The sequence below is a fragment of the Pinus tabuliformis genome, chromosome 4_2, assembly GCF_031772625.1.
Source record: "Pinus tabuliformis cultivar Carrire ecotype Pingquan chromosome 4_2, CPIR1, whole genome shotgun sequence".
Classification (NCBI taxonomy): Eukaryota; Viridiplantae; Streptophyta; class Pinopsida; order Pinales; family Pinaceae; genus Pinus; species Pinus tabuliformis.
Genome location: NC_142304.1, coordinates 1,165,656,662 through 1,165,671,714, shown reverse-complemented (window position 1 = coordinate 1,165,671,714; position 15,053 = coordinate 1,165,656,662). Strand labels below are relative to the sequence as shown.

The 15,053-nt window shown below is 39.1% G+C and overlaps 2 protein-coding genes across 2 annotated transcripts; one reads left to right on the top strand and one right to left on the bottom strand.

The window, feature by feature from the left end:
- The first annotated feature begins 4,932 nt into the window (after positions 1-4,932).
- Positions 4,933-8,368, top strand: LOC149173812 (uncharacterized). Its single transcript, XM_089424747.1, has 2 exons — positions 4,933-7,719; positions 7,827-8,368. Exons 1-2 carry the CDS (start codon positions 4,980-4,982, stop codon positions 8,273-8,275), a joined length of 3,189 nt encoding a protein of 1,062 aa, XP_089280873.1. The 5' UTR covers positions 4,933-4,979; the 3' UTR covers positions 8,276-8,368.
- Positions 8,369-13,197: 4,829 nt separating this feature from the next.
- Positions 13,198-13,917, bottom strand: LOC149173811 (uncharacterized). Its single transcript, XM_089426835.1, has one exon. It carries the CDS (start codon positions 13,915-13,917, stop codon positions 13,198-13,200), a length of 720 nt encoding a protein of 239 aa, XP_089282961.1.
- Between the last annotated feature and the right edge of the window lie 1,136 nt (positions 13,918-15,053).

Genomic DNA, 15,053 nt, shown 5'->3' with positions numbered 1-15,053 from the left:
GTTGAGCAGTGATTAGAGGAGTCAATTCAACAGATTGGGTGAGATGGCATCACATGGGCTCAGAGATCAGGATAGCTTGGAAGGAGCTTCCAACTATGTCATATGGAATACCATAATCTTAGTTTTTCTAGGAGTACGATCTCGAAGACTACGTCAAGAGTGTTGTGGTTGTTCCCGCTGACAATGATCAGAAAAAGAAGTACAAGGCTGAGCAGGGGAAGGTGAAGAGGTTCATACCTGATGGAGTTTGAGATCATGGAGTCTCACACTTGCATGGAAAATATATAGCCCGGGAGTTGTGGGAAGCTTTGTCTTCACTGTATCAAGGCTCTTCCAAACAAGGGAAGATGTACCTAGAACAAAATTTGTAGTGGGAATTAATGCAGAAGGGAGAAGGGGTTAACTCCTATCTTCAATGTCTTTAGGACACTAGAGACCAGCTTGCTGCAGTGGGGTATACTCCTCAGTATACCGCAATGGTAAGGACGACCCTAAATGGAGTCTCAGATGGATGGAGAGTCTTCATCCAAAGCATATTGGGTAGGGAAATACTAACATCATGGGAGGAGATGTGGGAAGCCCTTCAACATGAGGAATTAAGGAGGGACCTGGTAAAGTTCAACCTCCATGGTAGCAGTGGGAGTGGCATGAATACCAAGGAGGAGGAGGAGGAGGAGAACACAACTCCAGCATCAAAGGGACAACAGAAGCATAAGCGAAAGAAGGACATTTCGAAGGTGAAATGTTTTAGATGTGGCGAGATGGACCACTTTGCATCCCAGTGTCCTTTGAAGCAAAAGGATAAGGATGAGAAACATGATCCTAAGGCTGCTCCAAAAATTTTTGATGAAGATGAGTTTACCATGAGTGCCCAGGCATCTCCATGAGGGAAATGGGGTGATATTGAGCTGTAGTCAGGATGACTACATGTGGGAAAGATCTTGAAGGAGTCCACCTCTTGGATCAAATCCTTGCTATGGGAGCCTAAGATTCAGCAGTAGCAAGATGGGTTTGGTGTCAGATGATGCAATGGATTGTTTGGAGAGAGAGATACAATAACCTGAGACCAGGAGTTCATCAGCGCAGAGAAAGGTTGGCAGCAATGCAGATGGCATAGTGCAGGAGTCAACAACAACACAGAAGATTCAAAGGGTTAGAGACTAGAGTCGTCAGATTCATGCTATTATGCTGAACATAATTAAATTTAGCTAATTTTGGATTTTTTTCGGTTTCTTCTCTCAGAAATTGAGTTGCAGTACAAATGAAGTGTTAGCAGCATAGCAGATGCAACATAGAAGATGCAAAATTTGAGAGGGAGTTGTAATATAGATGTAGTAGTGGCAGTGTTAGTGTCATGGGCAACAATACAGTAGCAACAACATCACATTGTTGGTGAAAGAAACATTACGAAAAGGAGGTTCTTCAGAGACAGAGCAACATGCAGTTGGACATCGTTTCTAGAGAACTTTCCTCGCTAAGAGGGAGTGTTAGTTTTTGGTAGCATCGAAAGTGTTCTAGACTTGAAAATTGGTGGAGAGGCTAAGGAAATTGAGTTATAAATAACCTAGAAATTGTTTGGTAAAATTCCACCGAGATTGTATTTTATTAAAATAATTAATATTTTTAATGGGGTTCTTAAGTCTAAACTTAGGAAAAATAAAATATTAAGGGGTATTAATCAAAGTATGGGTGAGAATGATTTAGAAGGCAGATCAAGTCAAGTAGCCATTGATGAGAGACTTAAGCTCGACCATTGAAGTCTCAACAAGAAAAGTATAATAAGGCGGCTTGGGGTTCATTTAGAAACACATGGAGAGAACAAATTGATCTGGAGTTCGATTTCTCGGGCTAGGAAGCTGAGAATTCGACCTGAGCAATTAGTTGCAGCAGAGGGGCAGGGATAGCTCAACAATACTAACAGAAAGGCAGAGAGAAGATAATAAAGGCAGCAAAGCAGTTAAGAGGACTGATGTTGGGCCAATTTGGGCCAACGTAGGCCTGACGTAGAGCCAGAAGGGCCAGCGTAGAAGCAGAAGTTGCCCTCCACGCAAAAAGTTAGAACTGCCGAAACAGCCGAGAAGGTTGATGCAGTAGGCAGAAGAGACAGCACAGAGTTGATGTAGAGCATGTAAGGCTAACGCAAGGCCTACGTAGGGCCAACGCAAAAGTAGCTGGGGTTAGCCATTTTTGCTGTCGGATCAAATGGAATCTGCTAGGTGAAGTGAGGTAAAACTCAATCAGTTTTTTTGCCATTGTATTTTCTATATCACTGGATTGTTGGATATTGATTTGTAGCTGTGGATATTGATTAATATCTAATATTTGCCTAGAAATAAAGCCCTCCCTTGTTGAAACTTTATCTAAGTGCCAACATACTATTCCAACAGAATAACATAGCTTAATGGTGCGAGTGACCCAATTTTTTATGCCACTACTCACTGATGTCTTGACTCTGCACCTTCTCTACTTTAGTGCTCAAAGCAACGTAGTCTTCTACATCCAATTTGTAGAGGTTCTTCACCCAAACGTTGATCTGCTTCTCATGTCTTGAGGCTATATGATGAAGGAAATCCTTTCCCTTGCTAAATATAACATCGTAGCCACGGTCCTCCAACATGGAAACTGAAACCAAATTCTTCTTCAAACCCGGAACATACATGACATCTTTTAATGTGAGAGGAGTACCAGACTCCCTCTGAAAGGTAACAATACCGATTTCGGTCGCACTATACCTCCCATCATCTCCCATCTCGATATGCATATGGAGGTCCTTCTTCTCCAATTCATTGAAGAACTCTTTGTTTCCGATCATATGGAATGAGGCTCCACTATCTAGGTACCACATACTATCCATCACTGATGTCACCATGCAAGCGATGAGGGTGAAATCCAGTTCAAATTGTGAAGCAAGGGCTTCACCTGCCGCTCCTCCTGAGGGCTTCTTACCAGCCTTCTTGTGCAGACACTTTGTGGCATAGTGTCCCAACTCATGACAATGAAAACATTTAATCTTTGACATGTCCTTCTTCTTGCCGCCCTGATTGGAATCTGATTTGGAATGGAATGAATCCCCCATTCCCTTTCTTTGTCTTCCCATCTAAGGAAGAATTCTCCCCATCATAGATTATTTCTATCATTTTCTCTCTCTTACTAGATTTTAAATCATTATTTTAAATATAAAATAGATGTGTTGGAATATTGTTAAACATTAAAGAATTTGCCATATCTGCACCATGCGAGGAAGCAACATGTACCCTCTCTTAGATCATCATTTGCCAACACAACAATTGGACATTCATCCTTTTTGTCTCATAATATCTAGATTCTCCTACACATTCTTCTTATAATTCCTCAAATATTCATTTGATTGTAATTTATGGCTAATGCACGTATGTGAAATACCTATCATCAATCATAATCATTAGCCACCTATTGGAAACTTGCTATTAGAAACTAAATATTCTAAGTTTTATTAGAAGCTAAATATTCTAATATTTTATTTATTTCATTTTATTAGAGGAAAGTTTTATTAGAAACTAAATATTCTAATATTTCATTTCATTAGAGGAAAGTTTTATTAGAAACTAAATATTTCATTTTATCATAGGAAAGTTTTCTTAGTGTAGAGTTTTAGCATTGTCAAAAGGTCAAAGGGTGGGTTGGAGTGTTTAGATCTTAACTTTTCTCTAAACATTTCCAAGAATAAGAAATGAATTTCTATTTTAATTATAAATTAAGCCTAAAAAATATAATACTTTTCATTCTAATTATAAACTAAGCTTGTTTATTACCATAAATATTACCAAAAATAACTATTATTAAACCAAAACTATTAATTAATGGAAGAATACAAAAAAACATACCATTATTGAATATCCAAACCAAAAAAACTAAAATAAATAACTAAAAACGGTCCTTTTGGCCTAAATTACGTTTTACTTTGTCTTATTATCTTAATAAAATTAGAAAGAAATGCAAATGTGCTCATTTATCTGTTTTCTTTAGAAAATACACATTTTTTTTGTATTATCATTTCTATAATAAAACTTTTATATAAGATTTTTATTAATATTTCTCAATTTATTTAAATACAACATTTAAACTTATATAGCAATTTCTATAACGGAATGTGATTTAAAAAAAAGGTAATTCGTTACTTTTATTTCGTTAAAAAAAGGCATTTCGTCACCAAATGATAAGGAGAAAGATTTTAATATTTATGATTAATTTTATACATCTTTATTTATTTATTTTAGGGTGTGTTGGATTTTTTTATTAATTGGATGGACATTTTACTTTCGTTTACTGAGAGGCAAGGAAATGACAAGGAGAAAGATTTTTTATGAATTGGATGGACGTTCGTTTACTGAGAGGCAAGGAGAAATATTTATGATTAATTTTATAGACTTTTATTTATTTATTTTAGGGTGTGTTGGATTTTTTATTAATTGGATAGACATTTTACTTTCGTTTACTGAGAGGTAAGGAAAAAGATTTATGATTAATTTTATGGACTTTTTTATTTATTTTAAGGTGCCTTGCATTTTTTCCAATTTATTTTGCCGTACATTGAAGTAATATTTACTTTAACGTTTTAAGTAATATTGACTTTTAATTGATTTTTATGGAGTGCGGATTTTATGGAGTAAAAGTAAAAGTAAAACATCATCGTTCAATTTATTCAAACTTCAAATAGAAGAAAGCTTTTAATTTGCCTGACGCCACCGGGTATGCAACTCATGATAATTTTATTGAAATGTGATAATCTTTTCTTACTTACTTCTGTGGAAAGGTCAAACTTCAAATTTTGGCCTTAATTTATGCAAGTGCGGTCGGTCTTCTTTTCGGAAAATTAACCCACAGGAACATTCGAAAAGATTCTTGCCATTCTTAATTTGAGTCTCTTCACTCAATGCAGCAGCAGCTATATACCAAACTCCATTTTCTCATCAGAAACCATTGTTTCTGTCACGCAAGAGATGCAGATTACCAGAATGCTTCTCCTCGCCACCCTTTCTTTCATTCTCTTTCTCAATCCTCCTTTTGTCTTTTCCACACCCATCGCCCATTTACCTCACCATCCTCCTCGTCTCACCAATGCTTCCGATCAACACGCTCTGCTTGCATTCAAGTCTGCAATCACATATGATCCCTCCCACTCCTTAGCCACGTCTTGGATGCCAAATGTTTCATTCTGCCACTGGACGGGCATCACATGCAGCAGGCGCAGGCAGAGAGTCGTTTCCCTCAATCTTTCAAGCATGGCATTAGAAGGTACTATCTCACCCCTTCTCGCCAATCTTTCCTTTCTTAGGATACTCGACCTTAGTAATAACAGTTTCCAGGGTCACATTCCCTATCAATTGGGAAACCTCTTTCGCTTAAAGATGCTTCGCCTGCGTCTGAATCAACTCCAGGGTTCCATTCCGCCCACTCTCGGTAGCTGCCCCAGTTTACGGAACTTGACTCTCTCCTATAACACTCTCACGGGAAACATTCCCCCGCAACTATGTGTTCTCCCCAACCTAGTATACATGAACTTTGGACGGAACAATTTGACGGGAACAATACCGGACTGCTTGGGAAACATATCCTCTTTGCAGTACTTATATTTGGCAAGTAACAACCTTCACGGCAGTGTCCCTTCCGAATTGGGTATGCTAAGCCAGCTCATCATTCTTGATCTGTATGATAACCATCTGACGGGACGCATTCCGTCTTGGTTGTCCAACTACACCAATCTTGAAGTATTGGATATGGGTTATAACCAATTTGTTGGCCACATTCCGTTGGAGTTGTGTACCAAGAAGACCGCCCAGTTAAAGGAACTCTATTTGGGTGGTAATCAGCTAAGTGGCAGCGTTCCTTCTTCCCTCTCCAATTGTACCAAGTTACAATCGATTTGGTTATCAGGGAACCAGCTCAGCGGAATAGTGCCTATGGAGTTGAGTAAATTGACACATCTCCAGGAGCTTGTGTTGGGCAGCAATAACTTTATTAGCGGCAACACCAGGAGATGCCCCATTCTTATTGCTCTTAGTAACTGTTCCGATCTACAATTTGTAGACTTATCTCATAATAACTTCACTGGGCAGTTGCCGTTTTCTATAGGCCACCTCTCTACAAAACTTTACTTATTAGACTTGAGTATCAACGAATTCGCTGGAGAAATACCTCCTGCTATTGGAAATTTAAGTAGCTTAACATATCTTAGTTTAGAAGATAATTCTTTTACAGGGTCAATCCCATCTTCAGTTAGTATGCTTCAGAAGTTGGAGAGGTTATATATGGATTCCAATAGTTTACAAGGGAACATCCCAATGGAAATTTGGCAGCTAAAAGGTTTAGGTCTCTTATATATTTCTGGAAATAATTTGTCTGGAAAAATCCCTGATTCTATGGCTAACCTCCAACAATTAAGATATTTAGATCTTAATCATAACCAGTTATCAGGAGACATACCTGCAAGTTTAGGGAAATGTGTGAACTTACTACTGCTAGATCTATCATACAACAAGCTTAGTGGGCACATACCTGAAGAGGTTGCAGGCCTTGCAAATTTAGCCTTCTATTTCAACTTGTCAAACAATTTATTAAGTGGCCATGTACCTTTAGAACTAGGAAAGTTCGATAAGCTTCAAGCCATCGATATTTCGGCAAATCAAATAACTGGCTACATTCCAAGTATAGTCGGAAGCTGCAAAGAAGTAGCATATCTGAATCTTTCTTACAATGCACTTGAAGGTCCAATTCCAGTGTCAATCAGTGAACTTCTAAGTCTTCAAGACCTAGATCTCTCCTCCAACAATTTGTCGGGTGGAATACCTATATCACTAGCAAATCTCACAATGCTCCATCACTTGAATTTTTCTTTTAACAAGTTGTTAGGGGAAGTCCCTAAAGAAGGAGTTTTCAAAAAGATTGGCGCCACAGCATTTATGGGAAATCTTGGTCTATGTGGACCTTGGGTAAATCTACCACCGTGCTATGCTCATAAACATAAAAGTGTTTTGAATCTCAAAAGAGTTATCATACCACTTGTTGTTGTAGCAATTGTTGTATTGTGTTTGTTTCTTGCAATATTGTGGAGAAAGAATTGTAGGAGAAATATTCAGAGAGAGACTGGTCCATCATTAAATGTGGGGCATCGAAGAATCTCCTATGCAGAGCTCGTCATTGCAACAAATGAATTTAGTGATGCAAACTTGTTAGGAATTGGTAGTTTTGGAAAAGTGTACAAAGGGATTTTGAATGACGGCACAATGGTTGCTGTCAAGCTTCTCAATCTACAAAATGAAGGGGCTCAAAAGAGTTTTGATAGAGAATGCAAAGTTTTGGGTAGAGTTAGACACCGGAATTTGATTCGGGTCATAACTTGCTATTCAGATCTCCAAATCAAAGCTTTGATATTTCCATTAATGCCAAAAGGAAGCCTAGAAAAGTGGTTATATCCCGATGATGGAGAACAAAGCTGTTTGAATTTGATTCAAAGGTTGAATATAGCAATAGATATCGCCCAAGGCATGACATATCTCCATCATCATTGCTTTGTGCAAGTGATTCATTGTGATTTGAAACCCAACAATGTGTTGTTGGGTGAAGATATGACTGCATATTTAATAGACTTTGGCATTGCTACTATATGTTTTGCAAATAATGAAGATGGAGCTCTCACTTCCACAAATGCAGTCAAAGGATCTACCGGGTACATTCCTCCAGGTATTATCTAAACTATATGCCATATGAAGCAATCTTATGATTTTCTTATGTCTAGTTAACATTTTCAATTAAATTAAAAAACTTAAGATGAGGATCTATGAATGCAGAATATGGAGTGGGAGGACAAGTTACAACCAAAGGGGATGTTTATAGCTATGGAATAGTGCTATTGGAAATGCTCACTAGAAAGAAGCCCACCCATGACATGTTTGTGGAAGGAATGAACTTGCAAAAATGGGTGGGTAGTAGCTTTCCAAGTCGAGTACAAGAAGTGGTGGACATGGGTTTATTAACGAGGACTAGTAGATGCATTGAAGAAGATAAAGATCTCAATTGTCTCAGTGCACTGATAAATGTGGGTTTGCTTTGCACAAATGAATCTCCTCAAGGACGACCTACAATGATGGGCATTTTAGGCACATTGCAAAACATCAAAGACACTTTTTTGAGCACTACTTCCATTCCCAAATTCCAATCAGATCTAACACATTTGTTGGGTAGTACAAGTGCTACTATCAACAACATTTCTGAAGGTCAAAGTTCTTCCACATCTTAGTCTATTGTAACAAAGTAGTGGTTATATGCTTCTTTGTACATAAATCTGTGTTGTTGATTGTATATAAATGTTTTATAATTGATTGCATGTAAATGTGAACAATACAGTTATATCTACTCATCATAGTGTTTTGCAAATGTGTTTATGATTATAATTTATTATTCTATCTTTAAAAAACAATTATATTCAATATCATTTACATCTATATGAATGTGTGACACTCTTCTGGTATTAAATACAAGACCAGAAGAAGTATTTGTTTTGTTTTTTAGTTTTTATATCAGTCTTTACTAGTAAGGGTAGAAAAGTCTATCTTTCACTTTTAAAACTTGTCATAACCAACATAAAAAATGATACTACGATTTAATTTAAAGAAACAAGAAAAGTTAATTAACACACGTCTTTGACAATTCAGACGACCTTTAACATTGAGTAATCATAGTTCACAAATTCTATCTTGGCCCATCTTGAGAACTTTATTGTCATAACAGCTACCAGGAAAACATATAGCTTTTCTATCTTTAAATAAATTATAAATCTCATTTCTTTTAAGAAGTCAGGATTCTGTAGCTAAATGTTGCGATGATGTTTACAACAAGAAGAGTTTTGACTTATTCAGAGGAGCATCTTTGTGACTAACAGGCAGCTGTATCTACAATTCCCTCAACTTTAAATGCACTGTCCACTTCCATTGCAAGATTCTTTTAAATGCAAATTCCAATTCCATAGCAGGATTGCAGGATTCTTTTAAATGCAATTTCCAACCTTCCCTTCGCCTTCAAAATCTCCAAGGTGTATAGCATTTTGGACTAATTTGGCGGCAAAGAGGTCCATTTCTCTCTGCGCATCTCTACTCAACTTATTTTGTTTTTCTTGTTACTGAAAGCAGACTGTACAGAAAGCAGATTTTACATCAATTTTGATCTGATTTTTGACATGGAGTTCCCACCTGTGAAATCTCACTAGAACTTCACAGGAAAGGATTGGAAAACTTGCAGTGGTGGAGCATGATGTTTCCCTTCTGACTCTATTAATTGAAGCCATACACATAACATATTTGTGATTTCTTCATTATAAACAATCTGGGTGAACCACGAGGAAAAATAAGCACAAATGTGAAGCTTGTTGCTTTGCTTTAGAGATTGAAGAAAAAATAAGCACGAATGATCCTAAAGATAGATAAGAGATAAAATGATAATAAATAAAGAAGAGATAAAGTAAATAATACAGTTATATAAATAAAAGGTTAAAAAAAGTTACATCTAAATACCTTATTGATTTTAAAATACATTTACATAATTTTAAAGGGTTGAAATTATTAATAATAATAATTAAAAATTAATTAAATTATAATTTTATTTTAAATTATTATTAGTTATAAATAAATTTCATATTCACAAAAAAATAAAAATCAATCTAATTATAATTTTATATTATTAATAATAAAAATAATTAATATACATTAAACATATAATTTAATATTAAAAATAATTAATATATATTTTTTTCCCACGGAAAAATCGTAATCTTTCATTATAGGATGAAAAATTACATGTTGTAAATGTTGTTCAGCATATGCGAATTCCTTCATGGCTTTGAATCTATAGTTCGTACATGTCTGTTTCATAATCAAATCATCGCACAGGATGATGTTGTATCAAGCTGTCAAAAAACATCACGCAAGGTGTTGTATAATAAGCAAAATATATGTTTCATAATCAAATCATCGCACAGGATGATGTTGTATCAAGCTGTCAAAAAACATCACGCAAGGTGTTGTATAATAAGCAAAATATATAATTGCACCTCACAGGATGCTATTCATATGTTAAAAACTAGATATCTACATCATCATATATACATAGCAAAATCAGTGATCGTCTACCCGAGGGTAGATTTGGTCTATATAAGGCCTGTGATAGTATTAGTACTGAGAGTTGCCCCTTTGTTGTTGGATTATCCACTGTCCTCCTGGAATGTGCGTGGCTTCCTTGGATAATTTGTCGGCACTGTGATTATGCTCCGTGTAACAATGATGAAATTAAATTGAGTTTTGAGATGCATAACTTCATCCAGAATATTTAAGAGTGTGTGTGCATGACATCTAGATTTCTGATTGATCCAGCTTATGATAATATTTGAATCCCCATATATTTGTAATGCTCTGCAATCATGATTTAATGCAAAATGCGTAAGATGTCTAATAGTGATTAGCTCAGCGAAATTGTTCGTTCCTATGCCTAAGCCCATATTAACTTTGAAGTGATGTTGCTCTGATAAGTGTAGAATGAAACCCCCCCCACATCCATGCTGTTGTGCAACACCATCGAAAGAAGTGATCTATGGGGTCTGGGGCAGCTGGTCTGCGTATGCGAGGAGGGGTAAAATCCGGCAATTCATGATAAGCTGCAACGATTTTGGCAGTAATAGATTGCCACCGAATCGAGCCATTTTCGAAGATCGGTTTGTTCCTAGCCAACCATATTGTGCAGCTGATGATGAGGGGAAGGCACTTGCGATTTGAATCGGAGTGAGCTTGATACCAAGCCTCCCATGCTAATGAGATGTTATCCCCCTCCCATATACCCAAGCCGCTGATCACTTCTGACACTTCCTTCCATATCTGTTTAGTAATTCCACAAGTAAGAAAAAGATGGGTGGTCGATTCGGACTGTTGTTTGCAAAGTATGCACCAGGTGGGGCTGTGCATAGATCTGTGCATGAGCGATTCCCCAGTGGGAACCTTGTTCCGGAGTAAGCACCAGAAGAAGAGTTTAGTCCTGGGAGAGGTCTTTAATTGCCAGATGATCTTCCACCAGCTCTGTAATATTTCTGGTTTTTTGTGATTGATTTAACTGCCAGATGATCTTCCACTAGCTCTGTAATATTTCTGGTTTTTTGTGATTTATCAAACACAGGTACCCTTTCTTGGGGGAGTAATATGCAACTTCAGCCTTGTCCCACATGAGCTCATCTGATCCATCTTTAATGCGGATGTGAGATTCACTCAAAGCATTCATGTACTCCTCCCAGATTTGGTGCCATTCCTGAGGCAGGTTCAACTGCGCTGCAGATTTCCATTCTTGGGAGAAAATGGTTGTGTTCTCCTGGTCCGCTATGTGGGCTATAACTCTGGCATTTTGTTGTTCAAGTAACTGAATAAGCTCTTGTGGGAGATAACACCTCCCTCCACCTCCTGTCCAAGGATCCATTCCGATGCGTGCCCTGGATCCGTCATTTATTCTCCATGATAGATGGCTACAAATGAGGGGGATCGAGTTCATCAGAGCTTTCCATACTGATGATATACCTGTTCTGCTCCAGCCAGGTAATCGGATCCAATCCATGAGTTGTAAGGGCCAGATGTACTTGTGGTATGAGATAGATGTCCAAAGGTTTTGCTTTGTAAGAAAAGTCCACCCCATTTTCGCGGCCAAGGCATGTGCAAAGTGTGTGAGATCCTTTAGGCCCCAACCTCCCCACTTCTTTGGTAGAGAAATGTTGTCCTAGCTAATCCATGCAAAAACTCGCTTATCCTGTCTTCCGTTCCAGAGGTATCTACAGCATGTTTGCTTTAGTCGTGCAAGGATACCTCTAGGTATCCAGGCTAATGCCATCCAGAATACAGGAGTGGCCTCCAATACATATTTAATGAGAACCAACCTCCCAGCCCTGGATAGAAAGCGATGGCTCCAGTGCGAGATCCGCTTCTCTAATTTAGTGATTAGCCAGAACCAATCTGCGATCTTGTGTCCCATCGGCTTGATCCAATAACCCAAATATTTGAACCCCTGATCCATGGGTCGAGGGTTATAAGGGAATTGATGCAAGGCCAGATCGGATTCTTGAGCTGAGGTGTGAGCCAGGGATATAGTAGATTTAGAGTGGTTAGCCATCATACCAGTCGCCTTGTAGAATGAAGCAAGAATCTTATCAAAGGTGGTCGTGTCCCGTACACTTCCATCCAAAAATATGATGACATCGTCTACAAATAGGAGATGTGTTAAATAACACTGATCAGTGATCTTCAAGCCTGATAATCTGTCACGTTGTTTTTCATGATAGATGAGTCTGTTCAACCCCTCCATAACAAGTAGGAAAAGGAGTGGGGAGAGAGGGCATCCCTGCCTGAGGCCCCATTCAACATGGAAAAAAGGGGAGGCGGATCCATTAATGAGCAGACTGTATGAGGGAGTTGCTATGCATGCCATTATCCAATTTGTAAAAAGAAGAGGAAAGCCCAGGTGAATAAGCAGCATTTTGATATAAGTCCAATCCACCAGATCAAAAGCCTTGGCTAAGTCAATTTTGAGAATGATGCCTTTTAGACAGCGAGATCGGATAGAATGGATGGCCTCTTGAGAAGTGCCAATCGCTTCATGAATCTAGCGGTCTTCAAGAAAAGCAAACTATTCAGGGAGAATGTGTTGTGAAAGAATAGGTCTGATACGATTGGTAATGATTTTCGAAATAATCTTATAGAGGTAGTTGCAGAGGGAGATGGGACGGAAGTCATCAAATGAGACAGGGGAATCAGTCTTAGGAATGAGGGCAATGAAGGTGGAGTTGATGGCAATGTAAAGTCTCCTAGATGAATGATATTCCTCCATAACTTGAAGGATATCTGAGGCCATAATATCATAGAAAGCCAAGTAGAATTCGATAGTCCACCCATCGGATCCCGGGCTCTTATCCTTCATGAACCATTTCAGAACCCCCTCCAGTTCCTCCCGTGTAACCGAAGAGGTTAATTCTGATGCTTCTTCCTCACCTACAAAACGGGGGAAAATTCCAGCCACCTGAATGATATCTGCTAAGTTGGCTTCATGGGGGGCTTTAAATAGACTTTGAAAATGAGAAGTGCCCAATCTAGAGAGCTTTTGAAAATTGTCTGCCAGTTCTCCATTAGGGAGGGGCATTTTCTAGATCGTATTAGTGACCTTCCTTCCTTTGGCATAATTCTGGAAAAATTTGGTATTGTCATCTCCTGCCTTCAACCATATGGCCCTGCTTTTCAATCTCCATGCTTCCTCCCTCTCCTTAAGAATCTTGTCTTTCTGGAGCTCGAGATCGATCAATTTGCTCTTTTCTTCAACTGTGGTAAAGCCAAGATTCCTATCATCCGTCAGCGATTCCACCTTTGCTTCAATGTCCAGAATCTTCCAATCATCCTTGGCTTTCTTCTCCTTAGCCCAAACCATGGTTATATGTTTAATCTTGGAAAGATTATGGCAGAATCCCTCCGCTACCGATCTGTGATCAGATATAGGGTGGGACACCCAATAGTCCTTGATCAGATTAGTATATTCCTCTTGTTGTAGCCATCCATGATTGAACTTAAAGGGAGCCCTTGGCTTGGCTTCAGGTCCCAGGATTTCCAAATAGATAGGCGAATGGTCTGATTTACCCCCTGCCCTGACCCATTGTCTGTATCTAGTTAGTCTCTGGAGCAGAGAAATTTTAATTAAGAATCTGTCTAGTTTCCTTGCCAGGGCAACATCCCCTATCCTCTGATTCCTCCATGTAGGCATCGACTTATTCATGGGGATATCCGCGAGTTGATGAAGCTCCAGAATGTCTTTAAAGAAATCAGATAAGGGGTCAACCTGTGCATGTGAACCCCAGGATTCCCCAAATCCCATAGAGAAATTAAGGTCGCCTCCAATTGATAATCTGATCAATAGATGTCATGCTTAATCGAAGAAATTTTTGCCAGAATTCCTCTATCCTTTGGCAGGGGCCATATACATTGATGATCCTCAAGGTCTACCCTAGCTCGGTTGAGAAGAAATCCATGCCTAAGAAACCCACTCCACCCCAAGTGGCAGATGCATTTATTGTCCAAGGATTGTATCCGATGGCTAATCCTCCAGCCCTACCTATGGCATCCAGCACATGGTAATGCCAGCCCGGTCGTAGTGTGGCAAGGGTATGCTCAATGGAGACCACATTTCCCAAGGTTTCTTGTAGCATGAGAATATCAATTGGTTCGTTATCAATCAACCTCCGCAAGGCTAGTTTCTTGGAGGTACTAGCCAAACCTCTACAATTAAAGGATAGGCATTTCATGGTGGAACCCCCTCTGGGGCTTTTAGTGCTCTAAGGACCCCTTCCATGGTGGATTGCTTGCCCGATACTACCTCAGCTCCAGCTTTTAGAATAGCTTTATATAGGTTAGGTTTGCGCCCCCGAGAAGTAAGAGGAGGGGGACGAGAGAAGACCAATCCCAAACCAGTAGGCGGATCGATACCAGGTAACAACCTTGATCGAAGGTTGTAAGAATGTGACAACATCTAGCATGATGAGGCCACGACCTCAGAAGTGGGAGGAAAGGAAGAGACAGTAGGAGAGGATGGTGCATTGATGGGAGGAGGGGGGGTGATTGTACAAGTAACCAGAGATGCAAATATATTCGATGATGTTTCAATGGAAAGAGATAGCGGAGATGCTATCAGAGGGGGAAAAGAAATTGTACCTGATTTCCGTGCCACCTCCGTTGCAGCTACAGCCCTAGCCCAAGTCAACGGGGGCGAGGGCACCCTGGTTGCATCCTCAGCCTCCTTCAACAAACCACCCACATTGGTATTCTTAGGTGTAGGTGTGCTCAAACGCGATGCCGAAACCGGGTATAGGGGTGTCGTCATAGGAGCATTTCCTTTTTGAGTCAAAGGTGAGCCTAGAGAGTCCGTTGTTTTCGTGAGCAGAGGGCATTCTTTGAATACATGCCCAACCTTGTGACACCTTCTACAACGAAACGGTACCCCCTCGTAATCCAAGA

Coding starts and splice junctions, on each gene's coding strand:
- LOC149173812 (XM_089424747.1), top strand. CDS start 4,980: ATGCAGATTACCAGAATGCTTCTCCTCGCCACCCTTTCTTTCATTCTC. Junction 7,720..7,826: donor TACCGGGTACATTCCTCCAG/GTATTATCTAAA, acceptor CTATGAATGCAG/AATATGGAGTGGGAGGACAA.
- LOC149173811 (XM_089426835.1), bottom strand. CDS start 13,917: ATGGGATTTGGGGAATCCTGGGGTTCACATGCACAGGTTGACCCCTTA.